The sequence below is a fragment of the Geotrypetes seraphini genome, chromosome 2, assembly GCF_902459505.1.
Source record: "Geotrypetes seraphini chromosome 2, aGeoSer1.1, whole genome shotgun sequence".
NCBI lineage: Eukaryota > Metazoa > Chordata > Amphibia > Gymnophiona > Dermophiidae > Geotrypetes > Geotrypetes seraphini.
The window spans coordinates 362,183,481-362,202,582 of record NC_047085.1 but is presented as its reverse complement, the minus strand read 5'-3'; the positions used below and the strand labels follow the sequence as shown (position 1 = coordinate 362,202,582).

The window sequence follows — 19,102 nt, the reverse complement described above, 5'->3', positions numbered from 1 at the left end:
GGATGAATGCGAGAGGCACATACTGAATGCTTACGTGCAGAAGCTATTGGATACCAGCCTGCCATCAGGATACAGTGATCTAAGCTCAAGCTTCTGAAAGCCTCCAAACCAGCTTAACCTGCCAGCCTTTTGCAATAAATAGCACTAGTGTGATAATTTTAGAATCATTCTACTCCTAAGAATCCATCCTCACTTTTCAAGAGAAGCCTAAAAGTAAAACGGCACAATACAAAAGAATTAAGCAGGATTAATATAGACAAATGTGATTAAATTTTCCCTTCTCTCCTTTTGACGTTACACCCATACAGGTAATCTGTTCCATTAATAATGCATATATAATATAAACAGTTTATTTGGGTTAATGGCTGTTTTTTTCGTGGGAGCTCTCATCTACCTTAATATTTATCTTGGTAAATGTATAAGCTTTCTCACCTGTAAAATGGATATGTAAATGTTGCACATGCCTGCTTTTGCTTTATTGTATTTGCAGTTATCTCTATATTTTGTACAGTATAGGGGATCACACACTACTGTTTCTCTGGTGGTGTATTGTGTGCAAAGTCTGGCTTTTTGGGAATTTTTATCTACATATTTCTATTCTTAGTTTGTAGCTACTTATTTTACATTTGGTGAGGGTCTATCTGCATTCTGCTTGTGTAGAAGAGACCAGCTATTCTTTTAGCACTGAATACCAATGCAGATCAATCTGTACTAATATTGCTTGTTTAGTTTTCCGGTAGGTGTATTGATGTTCTAGTGCCTACAAAATTGTTTATGGTGCAGTCTTTTCTAGGGTTACCAGATTTTTTCTCAAAGAAAAGAGGACACGTTGCCCCGCCCTGTTCTGCCCCTAGTCCCACCCCCTCATTTCCTTTCCTGAGCTCAGGGCTGCGTCTGTAGGGCCTCTAAGCATTTATGGATGTGACACAATGATGTCATACATCATCGCATGCTCGGAGGCCCACCATACACGGCCCTGAGCTCAGGAAACCTGGACACTGAAATGATGGAAAGATGTGGTTTGTTGCATTTGAATCGGCATCTTCTTGATTACTTAGCCATCTGAATAACTCAGTTTCTAAGACTTGGTCCCTTTTTTTGGATTATGACACAATTTTATTTTTTTCATAATAGTTTCCACTATCTTGCCCAGCATTGAAGTCAGGCTTTACCAATCAGTCATTTCACAGATCACCCCTAGCCTTTTCCCATGGCACATTTACAGCAGCTTTGCCCTTACTTTGCACAATGCCAGCAAGTGTAGGTTCAATGTAAATTCATGCATTAAAAAATGGCCTGCCTTAGCAAAGGCTCTCCTTTATATGATTGGAATGCACCAAACGGGTTTTGTTGCTCAAAGACATTCTGCAAATAACACAAGATTGGCACTTCACAAGCTAAATTTATCAAAAACAATGGAAGATCCGGCCTTCTCTGTCTCTTTGGATGCAGAGGCCTTTGATCGTGTAGAATGGACTTTTATGTACCAAGCAATGGGTTTGTTTGGAATAGGATCCGGTTTTATTCAGATGATTCAAACCTTATATAGTTCCCCTTCTGCCAGATTATGTATTAATAATACATTCCTGGAGCGTTTTTGTCTGAAGAGGGGAGTTAGACAAGAATGTCCCATATCTCCTTCGCTTTTTGATATTGTTCTGGAACCCTTGTTGGCCATTCGGCAGGCAAAGGAGATACAGGGAATTCCATATGCAGGTCGAGATTATAAAGTTTCGGCTTATGCGGATGATATTCTGCTTCATTTGAAGAATCCTGACTCAACCTCCCTCATTTACTGAAATTGATTGACTGTTTTGGAAAATTTTCTGGGTACAAGATAAAGTGGAGTAAATCAGAGGTTCTCCCATTGAATGTATATTGTGTAAAAAGTTTATTTGATCCATTCCCATTCCTTTGGAAGGAAGAGGGTATAAAATATTTGGGTGTAATGATTCAGAAAACATTGGAAGACATAATGACAGTAAATGAAAAATCCTTAATATTGAAAGTCAAAGAAATGTGTGAGCATTGGAATCCATTACATCTTTCTTGGTGGGGGAGAGTCCAAACCATCAAAATGATGATTTTGCCTGTGGTTTGTTCCCAAATGAGTATGTTACCGGTTTATTTTCAAAATTCCTTCTAAAAGAAATTAAATGGGATTCATACAAAATTTCTTTGGCTGAGTAAAAATTCTAGAATAGCCTTAGTATCTTTGCTAAAATCATAATCAGCGGGAGGGATAAATTTTCCAAATTTCTACAGGTATCACGAAGCCTTTATTTTGCGTCAGGGTATGTATTGGATCCTTCCTGAACTCATGGAGAATCTTCCAGATTGGTTGATATTGGAAAGTCATCTTTTGGCCCCGTTATGTCTTAGCCATATTTTGATTATCAAAGTTCCTAGAATATACAAGGACAATGTTATTCTTCTTACTACCTGGAATACATTAAAATTTATAAACACCTTAACCCCTACTCCAATACAACAATCCATGTGTCAGTCCCTATGGTTAAACTCCAAGATACAAATCGGTAAGTCTCAAATCCTCTGGAAACATTGGTTGCAGGCAGGTATATGTATTCGAGATGATGTCATTCAGAATGGGAAAATGGTAAATTTATTACAATTGCAACAATCATTTGGCATTTCAAAATCTCAAGGCTATAAATGGTTGCAGTTGAAACAGGCCATTCAGAAAGGGTTCCTTGATTGGTGCAACTTAAAAAATCAGTATAGCTTGCCAGGCCTATGTTTCCAGACAGATTTCCAAGGGCATTAGGCCGCTAAGTGGTACAAATTAATATCTGAATATTTGGCAAAAAAACCTAAAACAAGCTTAAAAGACATTTGGAGTATAGAAATAAAGCAGCACATTTCTGCTACACAATGGCCACGGATTTGGACTTGGAGAATGAGATGTACAGCGTCGGCATCTATGAGACAAACTTGGTTCTTTTTGTTATATAGGATTTTTGGGACCCCAGTTCATTTACAAAAGTTAGATAGTTCAAAGTCTAATAGATGCTGGCACTGTCAACTTGTTGTTTTATTGTCCCTTGATACTCAATTTTTGGAAATCAATATGGGGAAAAATTAATATGGTACTCGAGGTCTAGATATCATTGTCTTATGATGTGGTCCTATTTTCCTATTTGGGACATTGTTGAAAGTTAAGAATCCAATAGACATTTATAAAAGCAGACTTCTGATTATGACAGGGGTGCCATGCAATTGATAACCAGAAATTGGAAGAACTGTGACAGATTAAATTTTTCTTTTTGGTGGGAATCGCTCTGTTTGTATTAAAGATATGAAAGAATGAATGCAGAACAATTGGGTAATAATAAAAAATTAAAAAAATATGGGGTCCATTAGAGGCATTTGTCAAATAAAAGACTGATTGATTGATTGATTAACCTTGATCCAGGGAGGGTGGGAGGGAGTAAAGTACCGTATTTTCACGCAAATAACACGCACCCGTATAAAACGCGCACACGGATATAGCGCGCAGAAATCACGATGATTTGCACAAAAACTTTGATATACCGCGCTCACGGGTATACCGCGCATGCTGCCCGACGCTCCTTTCGCCCGCCCTGACTTTCCGTGCGCTGTCCCGACTCTCCGTTCACCCCCCCTGACTTCCGTGCACTGTCCCCCCTTGAAGGTCTGTCCCCATCCTGAAAGCCTGATGCCCCCCCCCCGACGTCCGATACATCCCTCCCCCCCCCCCGAAGGACCGCCGACTCCCCAACAATATCGGGCCAGGAGGGAGCCCAAATCCTCCTGGCCACGGCGACCCCCTAACCCCACCCCGCACTACATTACGGGCAGGAGGGATCCCAGGCCCTCCTGCCCTCGACGCAAACCCCCCTCCCCCCCAAGAACCTCCGACCGCCCCCCAGCCGACCCGCGATCCCCCTGGCGACCCCCACGACCCCCCCACCCCCCTTCCCCGTACCTTTGGTAGTTGGGCCAGAAGGGAGCCCAAACCCTCCTGGCCACGGCGACCCCCTAACCCCACCCCGCACTACATTACGGGCAGGAGGGATCCCAGGCCCTCCTGCCCTCGACGCAAACCCCCCTCCCCCCCAAGAACCTCCGACCGCCCCCCAGCCGACCCGCGATCCCCCTGGCGACCCCCACGACCCCCCCACCCCCCTTCCCCGTACCTTTAGTAGTTGGCCGGACAGACGGGAGCCAAACCCGCCTGTCCGGCAGGCAGCCAACGAAGGAATGAGGCCGGATTGGCCCATCCATCCTAAAGCTCCGCCTACTGGTGGGGCCTAAGGCGCGTGGGCCAATCAGAATAGGCCCTGGAGCCTTAGGTCCCACCTGGGGGCGCGGCCTGAGGCACATGGGCCCAACCCGACCATGTGCCTCAGGCCGCGCCCCCAGGTGGGACCTAAGGCTCCAGGGCCTATTCTGATTGGCCCACGCGCCTTAGGCCCCACCAGTAGGCGGAGCTTTAGGATGGATGGGCCAATCCGGCCTCATTCCTTCGTTGGCTGCCTGCCGGACAGGCGGGTTTGGCTCCCGTCTGTCCGGCCAACTACTAAAGGTACGGGGAAGGGGGGTGGGGGGGTCGTGGGGGTCGCCAGGGGGATCGCGGGTCGGCTGGGGGGCGGTCGGAGGTTCTTGGGGGGGAGGGGGGTTTGCGTCGAGGGCAGGAGGGCCTGGGATCCCTCCTGCCCGTAATGTAGTGCGGGGTGGGGTTAGGGGGTCGCCGTGGCCAGGAGGGTTTGGGCTCCCTTCTGGCCCAACTACCAAAGGTACGGGGAAGGGGGGTGGGGGGGTCGTGGGGGTCGCCAGGGGGATCGCGGGTCGGCTGGGAGGCGGTCGGAGGTTCTTGGGGGGGAGGGGGGGTTGCGTCGAGGGCAGGAGGGCCTGGGATCCCTCCTGCCCGTAATGTAGTGCGGTGTGGGGTTAGGGGGTCGCCGTGGCCAGGAGGGTTTGGGCTCCCTTCTGGCCCGATATTGTCGGGAAGTCGGCGGTCGTTCCGGGTGGGGGTGCGAGTGGTCCTGCCGGGGGGGGGGGATGTATCGGACGTCGGGGAGTCGGCCGGGCAAGAGGGCTTGGGCTCCCTCTTGCTCCGATCGTGGATGCGGGTGCGGATGGGAGCGCGTGCGAGCGGTCGTTCGGGGTGGGGGTGCGAGCGGTCCTGCTGGGGGGGTGAATCGGGCGTCGGGCGGGGTGGGAACTATGTTTTAAAACTTTGGTATACCGCGCTCACGCATATAACACGCGAGGGGTATGCGCGGTAGGTAAAAACGCGTATAACGCGCGCGTTATATGCGTGAAAATACGGTACTTTGTTTCTTATTTGTTCAGTGATAAGTGCTGTTATTTGTATTATTTGACTGTATATTTTGTTGGCGCTTTGTATAAGTTCTGAAAATGAATAAAGATTTACAAAAAAAAAAATGGCCTGCCTTATACAAACATGCTTTATATTAAGCAATCATGCAACTCTCTTATTAAGCCATTTCTGTATCATTGCAAAACTAGCAAATCAGTATCAGTAAAAATATGTTTAAAAGCATTTTGAAACTTAGGGAATACACATGGCTCAATTATTTCATGTTTTTCTCTTGCTAAAACTCCAGAGAGCATTAGAGCTGAAGCAGAGCGGCAGCTTTGCAGGGAAACGTAATCTCTGGGTACCAGCTCTGACAACAAATCCACCAGAGGTTCCCATTGGATTAGCAGTAGTATTGTTAAGATAAATTGTAAAATTGATTTCTCTCGTTGTTGTAGAAACACAAAGGCAGATAAAGGCCAAATGGCCCATCCTGCCTGCCCATCTACAGCATCCTCTATCTTCTCCTCTCCCTAAGAGATCCCACTTGCCTATCCCATGCTTTCTTGAACTCAGACACAGTTTTTGTCTCCACCACTTTTACCTGGAGACTGTTCCATGCATCTACCACCCTTTCTGTAAGAAAAAGTATTTCCTTTGATTACTCCTGAGCCTATCACCTTTTGACTTCATCTCATGCCCTCTCACTCTGGACTTTCATTTGAAAAAGACTCACCTCTTGTATTTATGCCACATAGGTATTTAAACGTCTCTATCATTTCTCCTTTCTTGCCTTTCTTCCAAAGTATGCAATAAAATCCTGGAAACTGGTGCTGGTATAGGTGAGAGCAGTTTAATGTCGATTCTGCCTATAGCAGCTTTAATCTCAAGATGGTTACTGTGTCTTTCATAGTGGCAGCCACCATTTGGGTAGTTCAGAAGGCTGGGGCGAGAGTCACTGTGAACTGCTCTTGCCCAGGCACCTATAGTAGGCCCTTAGGGAGCTGACTGACGGGTAGGGGAAGGTATGCTGTGTGTGGCAGCTGCGAGAGGAGGGAGGGAGGAAGGCTGTTTGTTTTGACAATGATAGTGAAAGAGTGGACCTGGAGGCTTTGGCAAGAGCTGTTTCTACAGAATATAGAGGGTGAAAGCCAGATTGCAGTGAGTCAAGAATAGCAGATGAAAGAAGTCAAGACTATGGTGATGAACAGCATGTTCAACTCAAGTAGCTTGGATAAGACAACTGACTTCACACTTTCCCTTGTTCTTTCTGACCTATTCCTTTGCAACAATCTCTCCCTCCCTATAAAAAAACTTCACGGGTTCCCTCCAAAAACCCTATGCAGAGCTCAGCTTCGCCAACAGCCCTTGCAGCTCAGCCTCTCCGTACTGTGACTGGAAGCCTTTCCATTGGTTGGATTCTACCACAGCTTCTGCACTGGAACAGGGGAGCATGGAGAGTTGTATTGGGTTAAACTCTGAAAAAAATCCCAACAGTTGACAATCCTAGACTCCTGAATCCTAAGCACATCAGATAAGGCCCCCCCCCTAAACGTTTAGGCCCATTGCACGTGTCTAGTTTGCCTATGTCTTAATTAATTTAATTAGTTTTCTGTCCCGTTCTCCACAAAGAGCTCAGAACGGGTTACAGGTTAAACATAGATAATATACAATTAACAGGCTACAATTTGCCATAGTTACAGTACAAATTTTTAGATCCAAGTTGTTATCCTAACTCGACACATACTAGGGATCTAATACCAATATAAATTTCTTTGTAATCCATCGGTTGTGGGCAGGGGAGTTTTCTGTGGGGGCAGTTGATTCCAGTGGCTTGGTATGAAGTGTGAGTAGGAACGTCATTTGGCAGTTTGCAGTTGAAGGGCACAACCAGGGGGCATTTTGAGGTGTATTTCATGCTGGGAGTGGAGTGACCTCTTTGGCACATACAGAAGAAGCTTAGTCATCATGTAGCCCGGTACCCTGTCATGCAAGGATTTGAACGCTAGCATCAGAACCTTCAAGACATGATAGAGCCTGGGAAACGGAGTTATGGGCATGGAAATTTTTTTAGAAGTCTGATTGCTTACATGCTGGAGCCACTGTGTTGTGAGACTGTTGAATAGCACGTTGCAGTAATCCATATGGGAGAGGACTAAGGCATAGAGTAGTTGCGTGATGTCAGACTCAGAAAAGTAGCTCTTTATTTTTCAGAGTTGTCACAGGTAGTAAAGTTTCAAGTTTCAAGTTTATTTTGAATTTAATGGTTCGCTTATTAAGACTAAGCGAATTACATAATAAAAATTTTTTAGCATAGAACAATAAAACAAGTTATTTTACATTAAAAATTTCAAGGGGCTGCAACAAACTGACAATACAGACGTACTTAGATACACATAGGAAAGGACATTAGGGAGAAAAAGTTACAAATTGATGTTTCCCAAAGGGAAGAAAAGGGGTATGTGATGGGTAGGGTATAACGTTTAGGCTGGGGTAGGATGTGTGAAGAGATATTGACAGTTTAGATCTTCACAAAAAGTTGTACTAAAGATTAAATGAGGCTTTGAAGAGAAATGTTTTTAGATTAGTTTTAAATGAGTTAAGATCTTTGATTTCTCTAATATATAGGGGAAGAGTATTCCATATAAGAGGAGCCATGACTGAGAAGATGTCATGGCGTCTAGTTCCTATTATTTTCAGTGAGGGGACCATTAGTAGCCCTTGTGTATTAGACCGAAGTGAACGATTTGAAGTAAAATGAGGAAGATACAACTTGAATGAGATATGGTTGGAGTAGCATGCTTGGTCTTTTGCAGTTATGGTAGTTGAGTCCCAGTGTAGCAAGGGATGGGTATGGTTGCAGTGTTCTTTGGGGATCCAAAGGAGTTCCATTTTGGAGATATTTAGTTGCAATTTGTTGATGGACACCCAGTTTTTTTTTTTAATTTCTGAGAGGCAGTTTAGGAGTTTCATGATCTGGGCCTAAGATGGGAAGACCTGTGAAAAATTAAATGCAAGCAGAGAAGACTGGCACCTACTGTTTCACTTGTCGAGCAACTGAAGACCAGAGGGCAGTCCTGAGGTAAAAGGGGGGTCTAAAAAAATATGTTAATGAGGCTTCCTACAAGCAGTCTGGCATCATCCCACATGTCCAGGAATAGAGTGGGATTGTACAAGAATGATAGGTTACAATTGCTAATAATAAATCTACAGTTTAATTTTTGAGCTACCCTTTTTCTGCTGATTGAACTTCTCTCTATACACTGCATGGGCATGCTACTGTTTTACTACTTTTAGGTCATCAGATATTATCACCGAAAAGTGTAACTTTTCTGATCAGCGCTTGTCAATATTCCATTCCTCTGGAATTTGTGTGGTTCTAAGAGGCTCTCATAAATGCAAATTTGAATACTGAACCCGTTTCTCAAGAATTCAGAGGCGGTCGCAACCAAACTGTACTACCAATGTTGCTTTGGAACTTCTCAGAAATATTTAATTTTCAATTGGGCCATTATTTTTGGCTTGAGTCTAGGTGCGCATACTCTCTGGAAATATACAAAAATGAACGACCATCTGAGACCTGGGTATAAGACTATAAGGAGGGGGGAGGGGGGGAAGAAAAGAGCAAGTTATTACTCTGAGCAAAGGAAATAGCCCTGCTGACAGAAGCCTGGCACTTCTTTTCCCTTCATGCTCGTTTCCAGAGTGACAGGAGGCATTCTCTGCTGGCCGAAGCGGGAACCAAGGGGGCAGAATCCCAAAAGGAAATTTCCCCAACAATAAAAAACACGTCTTTACGACTAGTGAACGAGTGAGGCTCGGTTGTCGAGCAGAAAGGTCACAGAGCGCCAAGAAAAGATACCGGTGTCGCAAAGACCCTAAGACCTAAGGAATCCACCCTAGAAATAAAAGCGCCGAAAGCGCGGGTAAATACTGCTCAGGGGGGAGGGGGTCATTCTGTCCAGCCGGACCCAGAAAGTTATTGCAAGATATATACAGAGGGAAAGAAAGAGCTGCATGCGGTTGTGTGTCGGTGTGTTGCCAGGCTGCCTCATTGGCATCCCCGGGGAGGGGAGGGGCAGGAAAGTGCCGCCAGCAGTCTGAGAGGAAAAAGTGAAATTAAAGGCGCGCCGGACAGCGCGCCAGTGAGGAGAGAGAGAGAGAGGGATAAGGCTCTACTTCTCTCCGGGATGAGCCGCACTTTACTCGCTCTGCAGCCCGTCACCGCGAGGCTTCCGGTGCGGGGCTGAGGGCGCGCGGTAGCAATGCCCGCCCTGCACGGAGGGGCCGTCGGCCAGCACGAGGGTAAGTGAGAAGAGCGAGACCCACCCCCTCCGCCCAGCGCGCGCCCCCGCCCGCTGATCCGAAACGGGTGCACGCTTTTGCTATTTACTCCTCATTGGCTTTGTATCATTCTTGCCCCCACCCCGGCTTTGTTTTTCCTTATGTATTTTCAGGGAAGGTAAAAACCATTCTACCTTGCTTGGCGGGGAGAGATTCCTTTCGGGCTTCCTGACGCCGTACATCAAAAACTTAATTCTATAACAGCATCTGGATTCCATTATTGAGTACCATCCTCACCAAATGTGTGAGCCCACGGTTACACCAGGCATAATTGAGGCTGCATAAATAAGAGTGCGCATAACTTACAGTGGTGCGCTGAAGTGGCAGCACTGTTCATGCCCCTCCCATGTGAATTCCCCTTTGCATTTACATGGCTATGCCACCTACACACACCCTTACAGATTGGTGCTTAACCTACAACAGTGCTTGCATTTTGTGTGAATTTCCCTGTCGTGTTCTTTCAGAAGACTTTGGTGATAATGATAAGGCAGGATTGCCAACAGTCAGTACATGTTCACATAGTAAATTAAATAGAAACTGGTGTGGCTACATAAAATCAGGGCTGTTTTGAGGGGGGGGGGTACTTGGATACTGAGTACCGCACTTTACCATTGCTTGGAAAAAAAAAAAAAAAAATGACCCATGGTCCCCAAGGATTACTTAGAGAGCTCAGGTTGTGAACACAGTGCTGCCTTTTCATGGATTCTGTGACAGCTTGCAGGGGGTGCCTAGTTACTGTGGAGTGGGTCCCTTCTGAAGAATTTGAGAATTTTGCTAGGAACGAAAAGCACTGACAAAAATAGTTGCAAGTCAGTAAAAACATTATGAGGGACGGTGGCTGTGGGTTTGGGCTCTGTGAGGCCACACTACTTGCAAACTGGTGACTAGGTCTCAGTGCTTAGGGGGGGGGGGGTGAAATTCAGGATTGTAAAATGTGCATGCAAACAACAAAAAGTTTTCTGTCAAAATGTAGCAGTCTTGTCCGTAAAAGTAGTTTTGTTTCTTCAGTGCCCGGTGGTCATGTTCCATTCTTGGGATATATAGCGATATTATTTTGTTTTATTATCTGATTGTTGTCTGCCTCAAAGGGGATGATTCTATAAAGAAGGTGCTTACATTTAAGCACCAGGTGCAAGTGTATTTCATATGAATAATGGCATTTACACACTATTCTATACAATGCGTATGCACATAGTTTGAGGGTAGGCATACATGTAGACAAGACTGGGCATAGCAAAAAGACTCAAGTACTGTGAAAAGCTAATGTATCAAATAAACACATTCACAAAAAATATAAGAAAGACATCTGCTGGATGTCTATGGTTCCTTGCAAGCTGTTGAGATGCTGTTTAGCATCCCTCTTTAAGTTTGATCGGATCTGTTACACCCTGAGGCAGCAGAGTTGTGAAACGTTGGCCACTGTTGGTGTACCGATCAGCAGCAGATAAGTGGAAGATTTTTCCTCTATCTTTAAATGCATATAACTTATGAATGATTTAAATAGCACCAAGCAATGCTTTTTTCCATCTACAACATTACAGAGGTTTTTTGCCAGTGAGGTTGTCGCCTAACCACCTTTAAACCACTATTGTGGTGGTGGGAGGGCCTCAGTCTGAGGCTTTTTCCTATGTTTGATTGTTTTTTTATGATTAAGCTTGCAAGGAACCATAGACATCCAGCAGACGTCTTTCTTATATTTTTTGTGAAAGTGTTCATTTGTGACAAGACTGGGCATGGCATGGATATACGTATCACAAATTTATGCCATATCTATGGAGTAATTTTTTTCTGAACTGCAGTTATTCCTTGATACCATGTTGTCAATACTTGTAAAGTGCAATTGTTGTGCTTGAAGTTGATTAACTGAGACCAACCTTTGGTGGGTCAAAGGCAAACAGGGGCAAAGGGCCCCCCATCATAATATAAATATATTTGAAAACTCCTATGAGGACACCAGTACATTAGCCTCTATAGCGATACTTCCCAAATTATGTGTTGCAAGTCCAAATGAGATTACAAACTACATACTTGGAATTGCCTTCAGACCAGCAGAATTAGGTCTGTTTGGGATTTAGAAGAGGCAAGAGAGTACAGCAGCATTGCATTTAATACAAAATATGGCAGTCCGTTTGATTTTCGGTCTAAGAAAGTTCAATCATAAAGCTACATTGATTGCCTTTTGAGACAATAATTCTGTTTAAATTTGGAAGTATCTGTTTCAAGGCATTATTTGGCTTAGCTTCTGAATATCTTTCTTCTCAGTTTAAAGTATACAATTCTAACAGTTTAAAGTATACAATTATAACAATTCTAACTCGAAATAACAACATGTTTATGTATCCAAATCCATCTTTAAAATCTGTTCGATATAAAAGATTTCATGAACGAACATTTGCTTTCCAGGCAGGGAGAGTGAACGCTTGGTTGAGCTCTCTTATTCTATTAGCTGAATCTTATTACTCTTTTAGGAAGGTATTAAAAATTAAATTATTTAAAAAAATGTGAAACTTGATGAACTTTTTAACTGTTTGTATGCTTCACTGAACGTGTGGAGGGGCATAATCGAAAGGGACGTCTAAGTCCGTTTACGTCCATCTCGCAAGTCGTCCAAAATAAAAAAACAGCTTAAGACACATTTTCGAAAAATACATCCAACTTTTTTTTCGTTTCGAAAATCGTCTAATTATACGTCCTGCCGATCTGATCGTCCAAGCCGCTAAATCGTCCATCTTTATACCACATTTTCGTCCGTCTTTCTGTCCAAGTCCAAAATGCCTAGAACAAGCCCTGTTGGACGTAGGAGGGGTCTGCAAGGTGATGGACTGCACACCCAGACATGCCACCTTTTAAATAGCGGGGTACCTTACAGGGCACTGCTGTGAACTTCACAAAAAGGGTGCCATGTCTTCTCCTCCCTACAGCTTCCTTATAGGTCATGGTGAGTCCCCCAAACCACCTCCAAAATCCCCTAGACCCACTTATCTACCACCCCAATAGCCCTTATGGCTGCAGGAGCCACTTATATGCCAGTAAAAAAGGTTTTGGGGGTATATAGGGGAGTACATATGTTTAAGTATCAATGCAGTGATTAAAGGGGCTTATGGGCATGGGTCCTCCTCTCTATGGGTCCCTAACCCAGCCCCAAGACGACTTAAGCTGCCTCTGTGTTGGACGACTAGGCTTTCCTATGCCAGGCAGCCAGGTGATGATGGTCTGGAGGCTGAATTTTAAAAATGTGATTAATATTTTTATGGGTGTGTGGGGGGGGGGGGGTCGGTGATCACTGGGGTAGTGTGTGGGGGTCTGTTTTATGTGTTTGCAGTGCTTATCTGGTGAGTTTAGGTGGGTTTTTGTGACTTAGACCATGGTCTAAGTCACAACATTCAAGTTCCATCAATCGTGGGCTGTATAACTTTCGGTTATACATGCTGTACAACTAAGTCTAAGCTGGCCCACATCCTGCCCAACTCCCGAAACACCCCATTTAGCTTTGGTTGTTCAGCGGCACTATGAAGGCCTAGGTCATTCAGAAATACGTCCAAAATCCATTTTTAGTATCGGCACTTGGACGTATTTGAGAAATGTTCGTCCAAGTGCTGACTTAGGCCAGTTTTTGGACGCATTTCTCTTTTGATTATGAGCCCCATAGCGTTCATTCTTATGTAAATTTGATGAGTTTTTCAATTGTCCATATGTATCTCTGAGTGGGGGTAAATGGACAATACTCGGACTGGAAGAGCGTCACCAGTGGGGTGCCACAGGGCTCGGTGCTATGACCCATGCTCTTTAACATCTTTATAAATGATCTGGACATAAGTATGACGAGCGAGGTGATTTAATTTGCGGACGATACAAAGTTATTCAGAGTAGTGAAGACGCAGGGGGATTGCGAAGATCTGCAGCGTGACATAATCAGGCTCGAGGAATGGGCATCGACATGGCAGATGAGGTTCAACCTGGATAAGTGTAAAGTGATACATGTCGGTAACAAAAATCTCATGCACGATTACAGGATGTCCGGGGCGGTACTTGGAGAGACCTCCACTTGAAGAGACCTCCTCTTGGAGAGACCTCCCAGGAAAGGGACTTGGGAGTTCTGATCGACAAGTCGATGAAGCCATCCATGCAATGTGCGGTGGCAGTAAAAAGGGCAAACAGAATGCTAGGAATGATAAAGAAGGGGATCACGAACAGATCAGAGAAGGTTATCATGCTGATGTACTGGGCCATGGTGCGCCCTCACCTGGAGTACTGCATCCAGCATTGGTTGCCGTATATGAAGAAGGACATGGTACTACTCGAAATGGTCCAGAGAAGAGCGACTAAGATGGTTAAAGGGCTGGAGGAGCTGCCGCACAGCAAAAGATTAGAGAAACTGAGCCTCTTCTCCCTCGAACAGAGGAGATTGAGAGGGGACATGATCGAAACATTCAAGGTACTGAAGGGGATAGACTTAGTAGATAAGGACAGGTTGTTCACCCTCTCCAAGGTAGGGAGAACGAGAGGGCACTCTCTAAAGTTGAAAGGGGATAGATTCCATACAAACGTATGGTAGTTCTTCTTCACCCAGAGAGTGGTAGAAAGCTGGAACGCTCTTCCGGAGGTTGTTATAGGGGAAAACACCTTCCAGGGATTCAAGACAAAGTTAGACAAGTTCCTGCTGAACAAGAACGTGTGCTGGTAGTCTCGGTTAGGGTGCTGGTCTTTGACCAGAGGGCCGCCGCATGAGCAGACTGCTGGGCTTGATGGATCACTGGTCTGACCCAGCAGTGGCAATTCTTATGTTCTTATAAACCACTCAGAACTTATGACAGGGCGGTATATAAGAATAAAGTGTATTATTATTACATCCATCAGTACAGAACAATCAGGAGCATTGACACAGGCAACAAGGTGGGGCTGATGGTCTTGTCTTGTTTATGGCCACTAAATGGGGTTGCAGCCACAGACAGTCTGGTAAGGGCTGCTCTATAACAAATCAAACAACCTTCTCCCATCCCAATATAATCTTCATCTAATCTAATTTTCTATTTGTGCGTCGCTCATACCTATACAGGCTCAAGGCGACTTTAAAGAGAGGCAAGAGGGGAGAGGATGGGAGAGAGGGATGTAGATAGGTGGGAGAAGGGGGGGGGTAGAGGTGGAAGGGAAGGGGAAAGGGGAGAAAAAGAGTAAGGAAGATTAAGTTTCGAACAGATGGGTTTTCAGTTTTCTTCAGAAGATGTGGCAAGGTTCAGTTCTGGTCATTTCTGTAAGGCCATTCCAAGTTTTTACTCCTAGAAAGGTAAGCATGAAGTGGAAAACTTGTTTGTAGTGAAGATCTTTTGTGGATGGGAGATTTAGTAGCATCTAGTTGAGGGTTCTGCGAGAAGTAGACCACATTATTGAGAAGAGCTGGATGAGTGCGGCCGCAGAGTTTCCATAAAGTATGCGGTGAATGATGCAAGATATTTTGAATGTTTTTCGGGATGGGATGGGTAGCCAGTGCAATTGTTTGATGAAGGTTGTGACTGAATCGTATTTTCTCAGGTTGAAGATAAGTCTTAGGCAGTGTTTTGGATGAGTTGCATTTTGTGAATTAGAGCAGTGTTGATTCCCATGTAGATGGAGTTGCAGTAGTCCAGTTGTGGTAGGATCATCAGCTGTACGATTAAGGCAAAGTGGTGTTGGTGAAAGTATAATCATCTTCATTAGCTTCCCACCTAAGCAGGCAGGAGTTGCTGTTGCTTTCTACATTGCCAGCTTTCTTTTACAGTTGGAACTGCTCATAGTTGGTAGGTCTCTAGAGACTTCAGGGCCCCTCCATGGTTCCAGCAATAATTTTCTTCTTGGTTTAGTCAGCTGTTTGATTTGTCTTCACTCTTTGAATTAAGTTAGGTCATTTGGTTATCAAATTTGCTTAAAGCTTGCTGCAGGCATGTGCTATACAGGCAACAGCTTACCAAAAGAGAGGCATAGAGACTTCAAGGTATAGAGAGAGGAACAGAGCAGTACCAACATTGATATAGAACAATTCCAAAGTACCAAGAAAGTTGCAGAGCAACACTAACTTTAGCAGGTATTATGCGATATGAAATGATGCTTGTAATCAGTGGCATAGCAAGGGTGGGAGGCGCCCAGAGTGGTGGTGCCCTCCCACTCCTTCTGCACCCCCACGCCACACTCACGCCCTCCCTTCCCACCACCTTCTTTAAATTTTTGTCAGCACGAGCAGCTTCTCCGGCCTGCTGCTCGTGCTAACATTGGTTTTTCTTCTGATGTCACTTCCTGGCCCTGCGACCCGGAAGTGATTTCAGAGGGAGCCAGCGCAAGCAGCAAGCTAGAGTAGTTGTTTGTGCTGGCGAAGATTTTAAAGAGGTACAGGGGGTGGGGAAGGGAGAGTGCAAGCATGGCTTGGGGGGGGGCAGAGAGGTGCTGGCACCACCACCAAGAGAGTACCTGGGGCAGTCCACCCCCCCTTACTATGCTCACTGCTTGTATTCCACTAAATCCCCAAACTTAGGTTCAAAGAAGATAAAAGATGAAAAGAAAACCAATTACAAATATGATTTCTGAAACCTTGTCAGAGGTTTAAGTGCAGGCTGGATGTGCCCTATGTAACATTCCTTAGGGTATCAGGGCACAGGTTACATTTTCCCACCTCCGGTCGCATGGAGAGGTTCCGTGAAGGTGGAGGTTTTGGTCGGGGTCCATCTGACTTGCAGTCCGTGATGATCCTGAAGACTGAGCTGTTTGGAGAAAAGCTGAGGCAGAAAATCCTCTCCCTTCATTTTAGCTACATAGAGCTGACAAGCAAGCACTGTGGAGACTGTAAGTCCAGCCCCATTACTTCCTGGGGAAGAATCGGATGGGGTCTGAAAACAGGGTTTTCAGGATTTCTGGGGATAAGAGTCAGGTCTCCCACCCCCCCAAAAAACCCCAAAATACCATTTTTTATTTTTTTTCATTTTTGGGAAGTCTCCATAAGGCGTTGTAGGTGCGAATTTTCAGGTGGTGACCATCTTGGATTTTTAGCAATCTAATTTTAAACTTCAAATTTCTGCTTCACAACCCCTCAATTTTGTTGGAAATAATTAGGGATGAACTCCACCACTGTAGATGTGAATTCATATGTGGATTGTACTGGATTACCAGTGGAAGAGCGTTCATGTGTCACGGTGCACAAGGGGAGAGCTTCGAGCCTCACCTCCTCAGGGTCCTCCAGGGCTAGGGAGCTAGGCTGGGTCTGAGAAATGGGCAGGAAATTTCACCCTATGCCTGTTTCTGGTAGTGATATGAAATGCAGGCATACAGAATCTGGGGACCTCTTGCAAACCTTTTCTAGGTCTCGCAAGGATCCAATGTCAGCCCCGATCTGTAGCATTTCCCCGGAATTTCAGCTCATGCGCCAGCTTCTCTGTCAGGGCCTTCCTTTGTGGGGGCTCCTGTTCAGGCCCCCCGAATCCCTGGATGACCTGGATACCATTTGTGGTATGGTTAGCCAGCTGGTCTCTGAGAGCCCTCATATGGGTGATGACCCCTCTGTTTGTCGACTGTTTAAGTCAGAATCTGTCCATCATTTTATAGCGGACGCCATAAAGGAACTGAACTTGGAGGTTCAGCCTTCCTTGTCTCATTGTACTGTCATGAGTTGTTCTAATACTTAGATGTCCTTTTTTCTGTCACATCCAGATCTCACAGCTCTGATTACAGAGCAGTGGGAGACTCCGGAGAATTCCTATAGGCTGACTAAGACCATGACTAAGCTTTTTTTTTTTTTTTTAATTGAATTTTATTGCCTTTGTAAAACGCTTTGTAATCTGAAAAGCGTTTAATCAAATATTATAATAAACTTGAAACTTGAAACTTGAAACTTTATTCCATGGCACCAGATTTTCAGCAACTCTTTGAGCAGCCGAAGGTGGATTCAGTGGTGGATCAGGTGCCCAAGCACACTGGCCTCCCCAATGAAGGAGATGTTATGCTGAGGGTTCTCAGCATCACAGGGTCGACCTGGTTCTGAGAAAGCTTTTTGAGGTGGCTTCTTCGGGTATTAAACGGCTGCAGCTGCCTCTTATAAGTTGTGCTGCGATCTTTCAGTGGAGGATGACACCTCCCCCAGCTGGTGCTGGAAGGGGTTGATTATGTAGCAGATACCTTGTATGACCTTATTTGGGTGTTAGGCAAAGTTTCAGCTTATGCTGTTTTGGCTTACAGAACACTTTGGATCTGCCACTGGGCTGGAGATTCGGCCTCCAATATGACTCTCAGCAGGCTTCCATTCAAGGGTAAAATGCTTTTTGGCAAAGGATTAGAAGACCTGATGTCCTGCTGTCCTAAGATCCTTCTGGATAACAAGCCTCGGTGTGTTTCTGGAGAAGGGAAAGGGATTGGGACTTATATACCACCTTTTTAGTAGTTTTACAACTACACTCAAAGCAGTTTACATACAAGTACTTCAAGCCTTTTCCCTATCTGTCCCAGTGGGCTCACAATTTATCTAATGTACCTGGGGCAGTGGAGGATTAAATGACTTCCCCAGGGTCACAAGGAGTAGTTATTCCAACTCTAGACACCAACAGGTTTTAGGTTCTTGAGTCAGCACTTCCTCTAAGAAGTCACAATGACGCCAGAGCCTCAGTCATACTTCCTCGCATTAGAGGTCTGTTGACAATATTCCTGCAGGAGTGGGAGTGTTCTCTCGTCTACTGATCAAAAGCTTATAGTAGTCCCCTCTTTGAAAATTATTGGAACACGACGACATATGTTTTCAGTGATGGCACTGCAGCTTTGGAATGCCATGCCTCAGCATTTAAGAGAGGAAAACAACTTGAGTCGTTTTAAAAGTAATTTTAAAAGTTTTATTTTTAAAGATGCTTTTAATCTTTAAATTATGTTTAAACTTTATATTAGTTTCTTTCTTTGATTGCACTCTTCCCTCCCTATTGTTTTCTCCATATATGGTTCTCCTCTGTACTTTAAAACACTGAATTGTAGTTCTGTTCCCTCTTACCTTGTGTATTAGTTGGTCTGTAAGTCTATTTGTCTAACCCATTATTCTAAATTTTAAATTGAATGTCTAAATATATGGGTTTTTTGGGTTTTTTTTTCAATGTTTTATTTGAAAAAAGACACATACAAATGAAATACAACAGTCGGAACATATACAAAATTAGTGCAAAACAGAAGATAAGAGAGTCATCCACGGGGTTTCTACACGGAGACTAAAGAACTCTACAAGACAATTCAAAAATCAACTCCCGATCCCAATCCCACCCTATACCCTCCCCCCCCCCCCCACCCTCCCCAGTACTCCAGTGTCAAAACTCAAGAAAGTCAAAAATTCAACAGGGTACTTCGTGCTCCATGGGACAAACTATCCCAAATGGGAGCCCAAATAGCCGGAACATTCTCCAACGACCAGGTCCACAATTCTTAACATCCAAATATTCATACTGTAACAGAGTGAACAGT

At 44.7% G+C, this 19,102-nt stretch overlaps 1 protein-coding gene across 3 annotated transcripts in view; it reads left to right on the top strand.

Moving 5' to 3' along the window:
- The first annotated feature begins 9,405 nt into the window (after window positions 1–9,405).
- Window positions 9,406–19,102, top strand: part of DCLK3 (doublecortin like kinase 3) — a 66,645-nt gene continuing 56,948 nt past the window's right edge. For all 3 annotated transcript variants that reach the window (XM_033930520.1, XM_033930522.1, XM_033930521.1), the window contains exon 1: window positions 9,406–9,610. In XM_033930520.1, coding sequence (XP_033786411.1) covers window positions 9,571–9,610 — 40 coding nt within the window. In that variant the 5' untranslated portion in view covers window positions 9,406–9,570. The remainder of the gene's footprint in view (window positions 9,611–19,102) is intronic.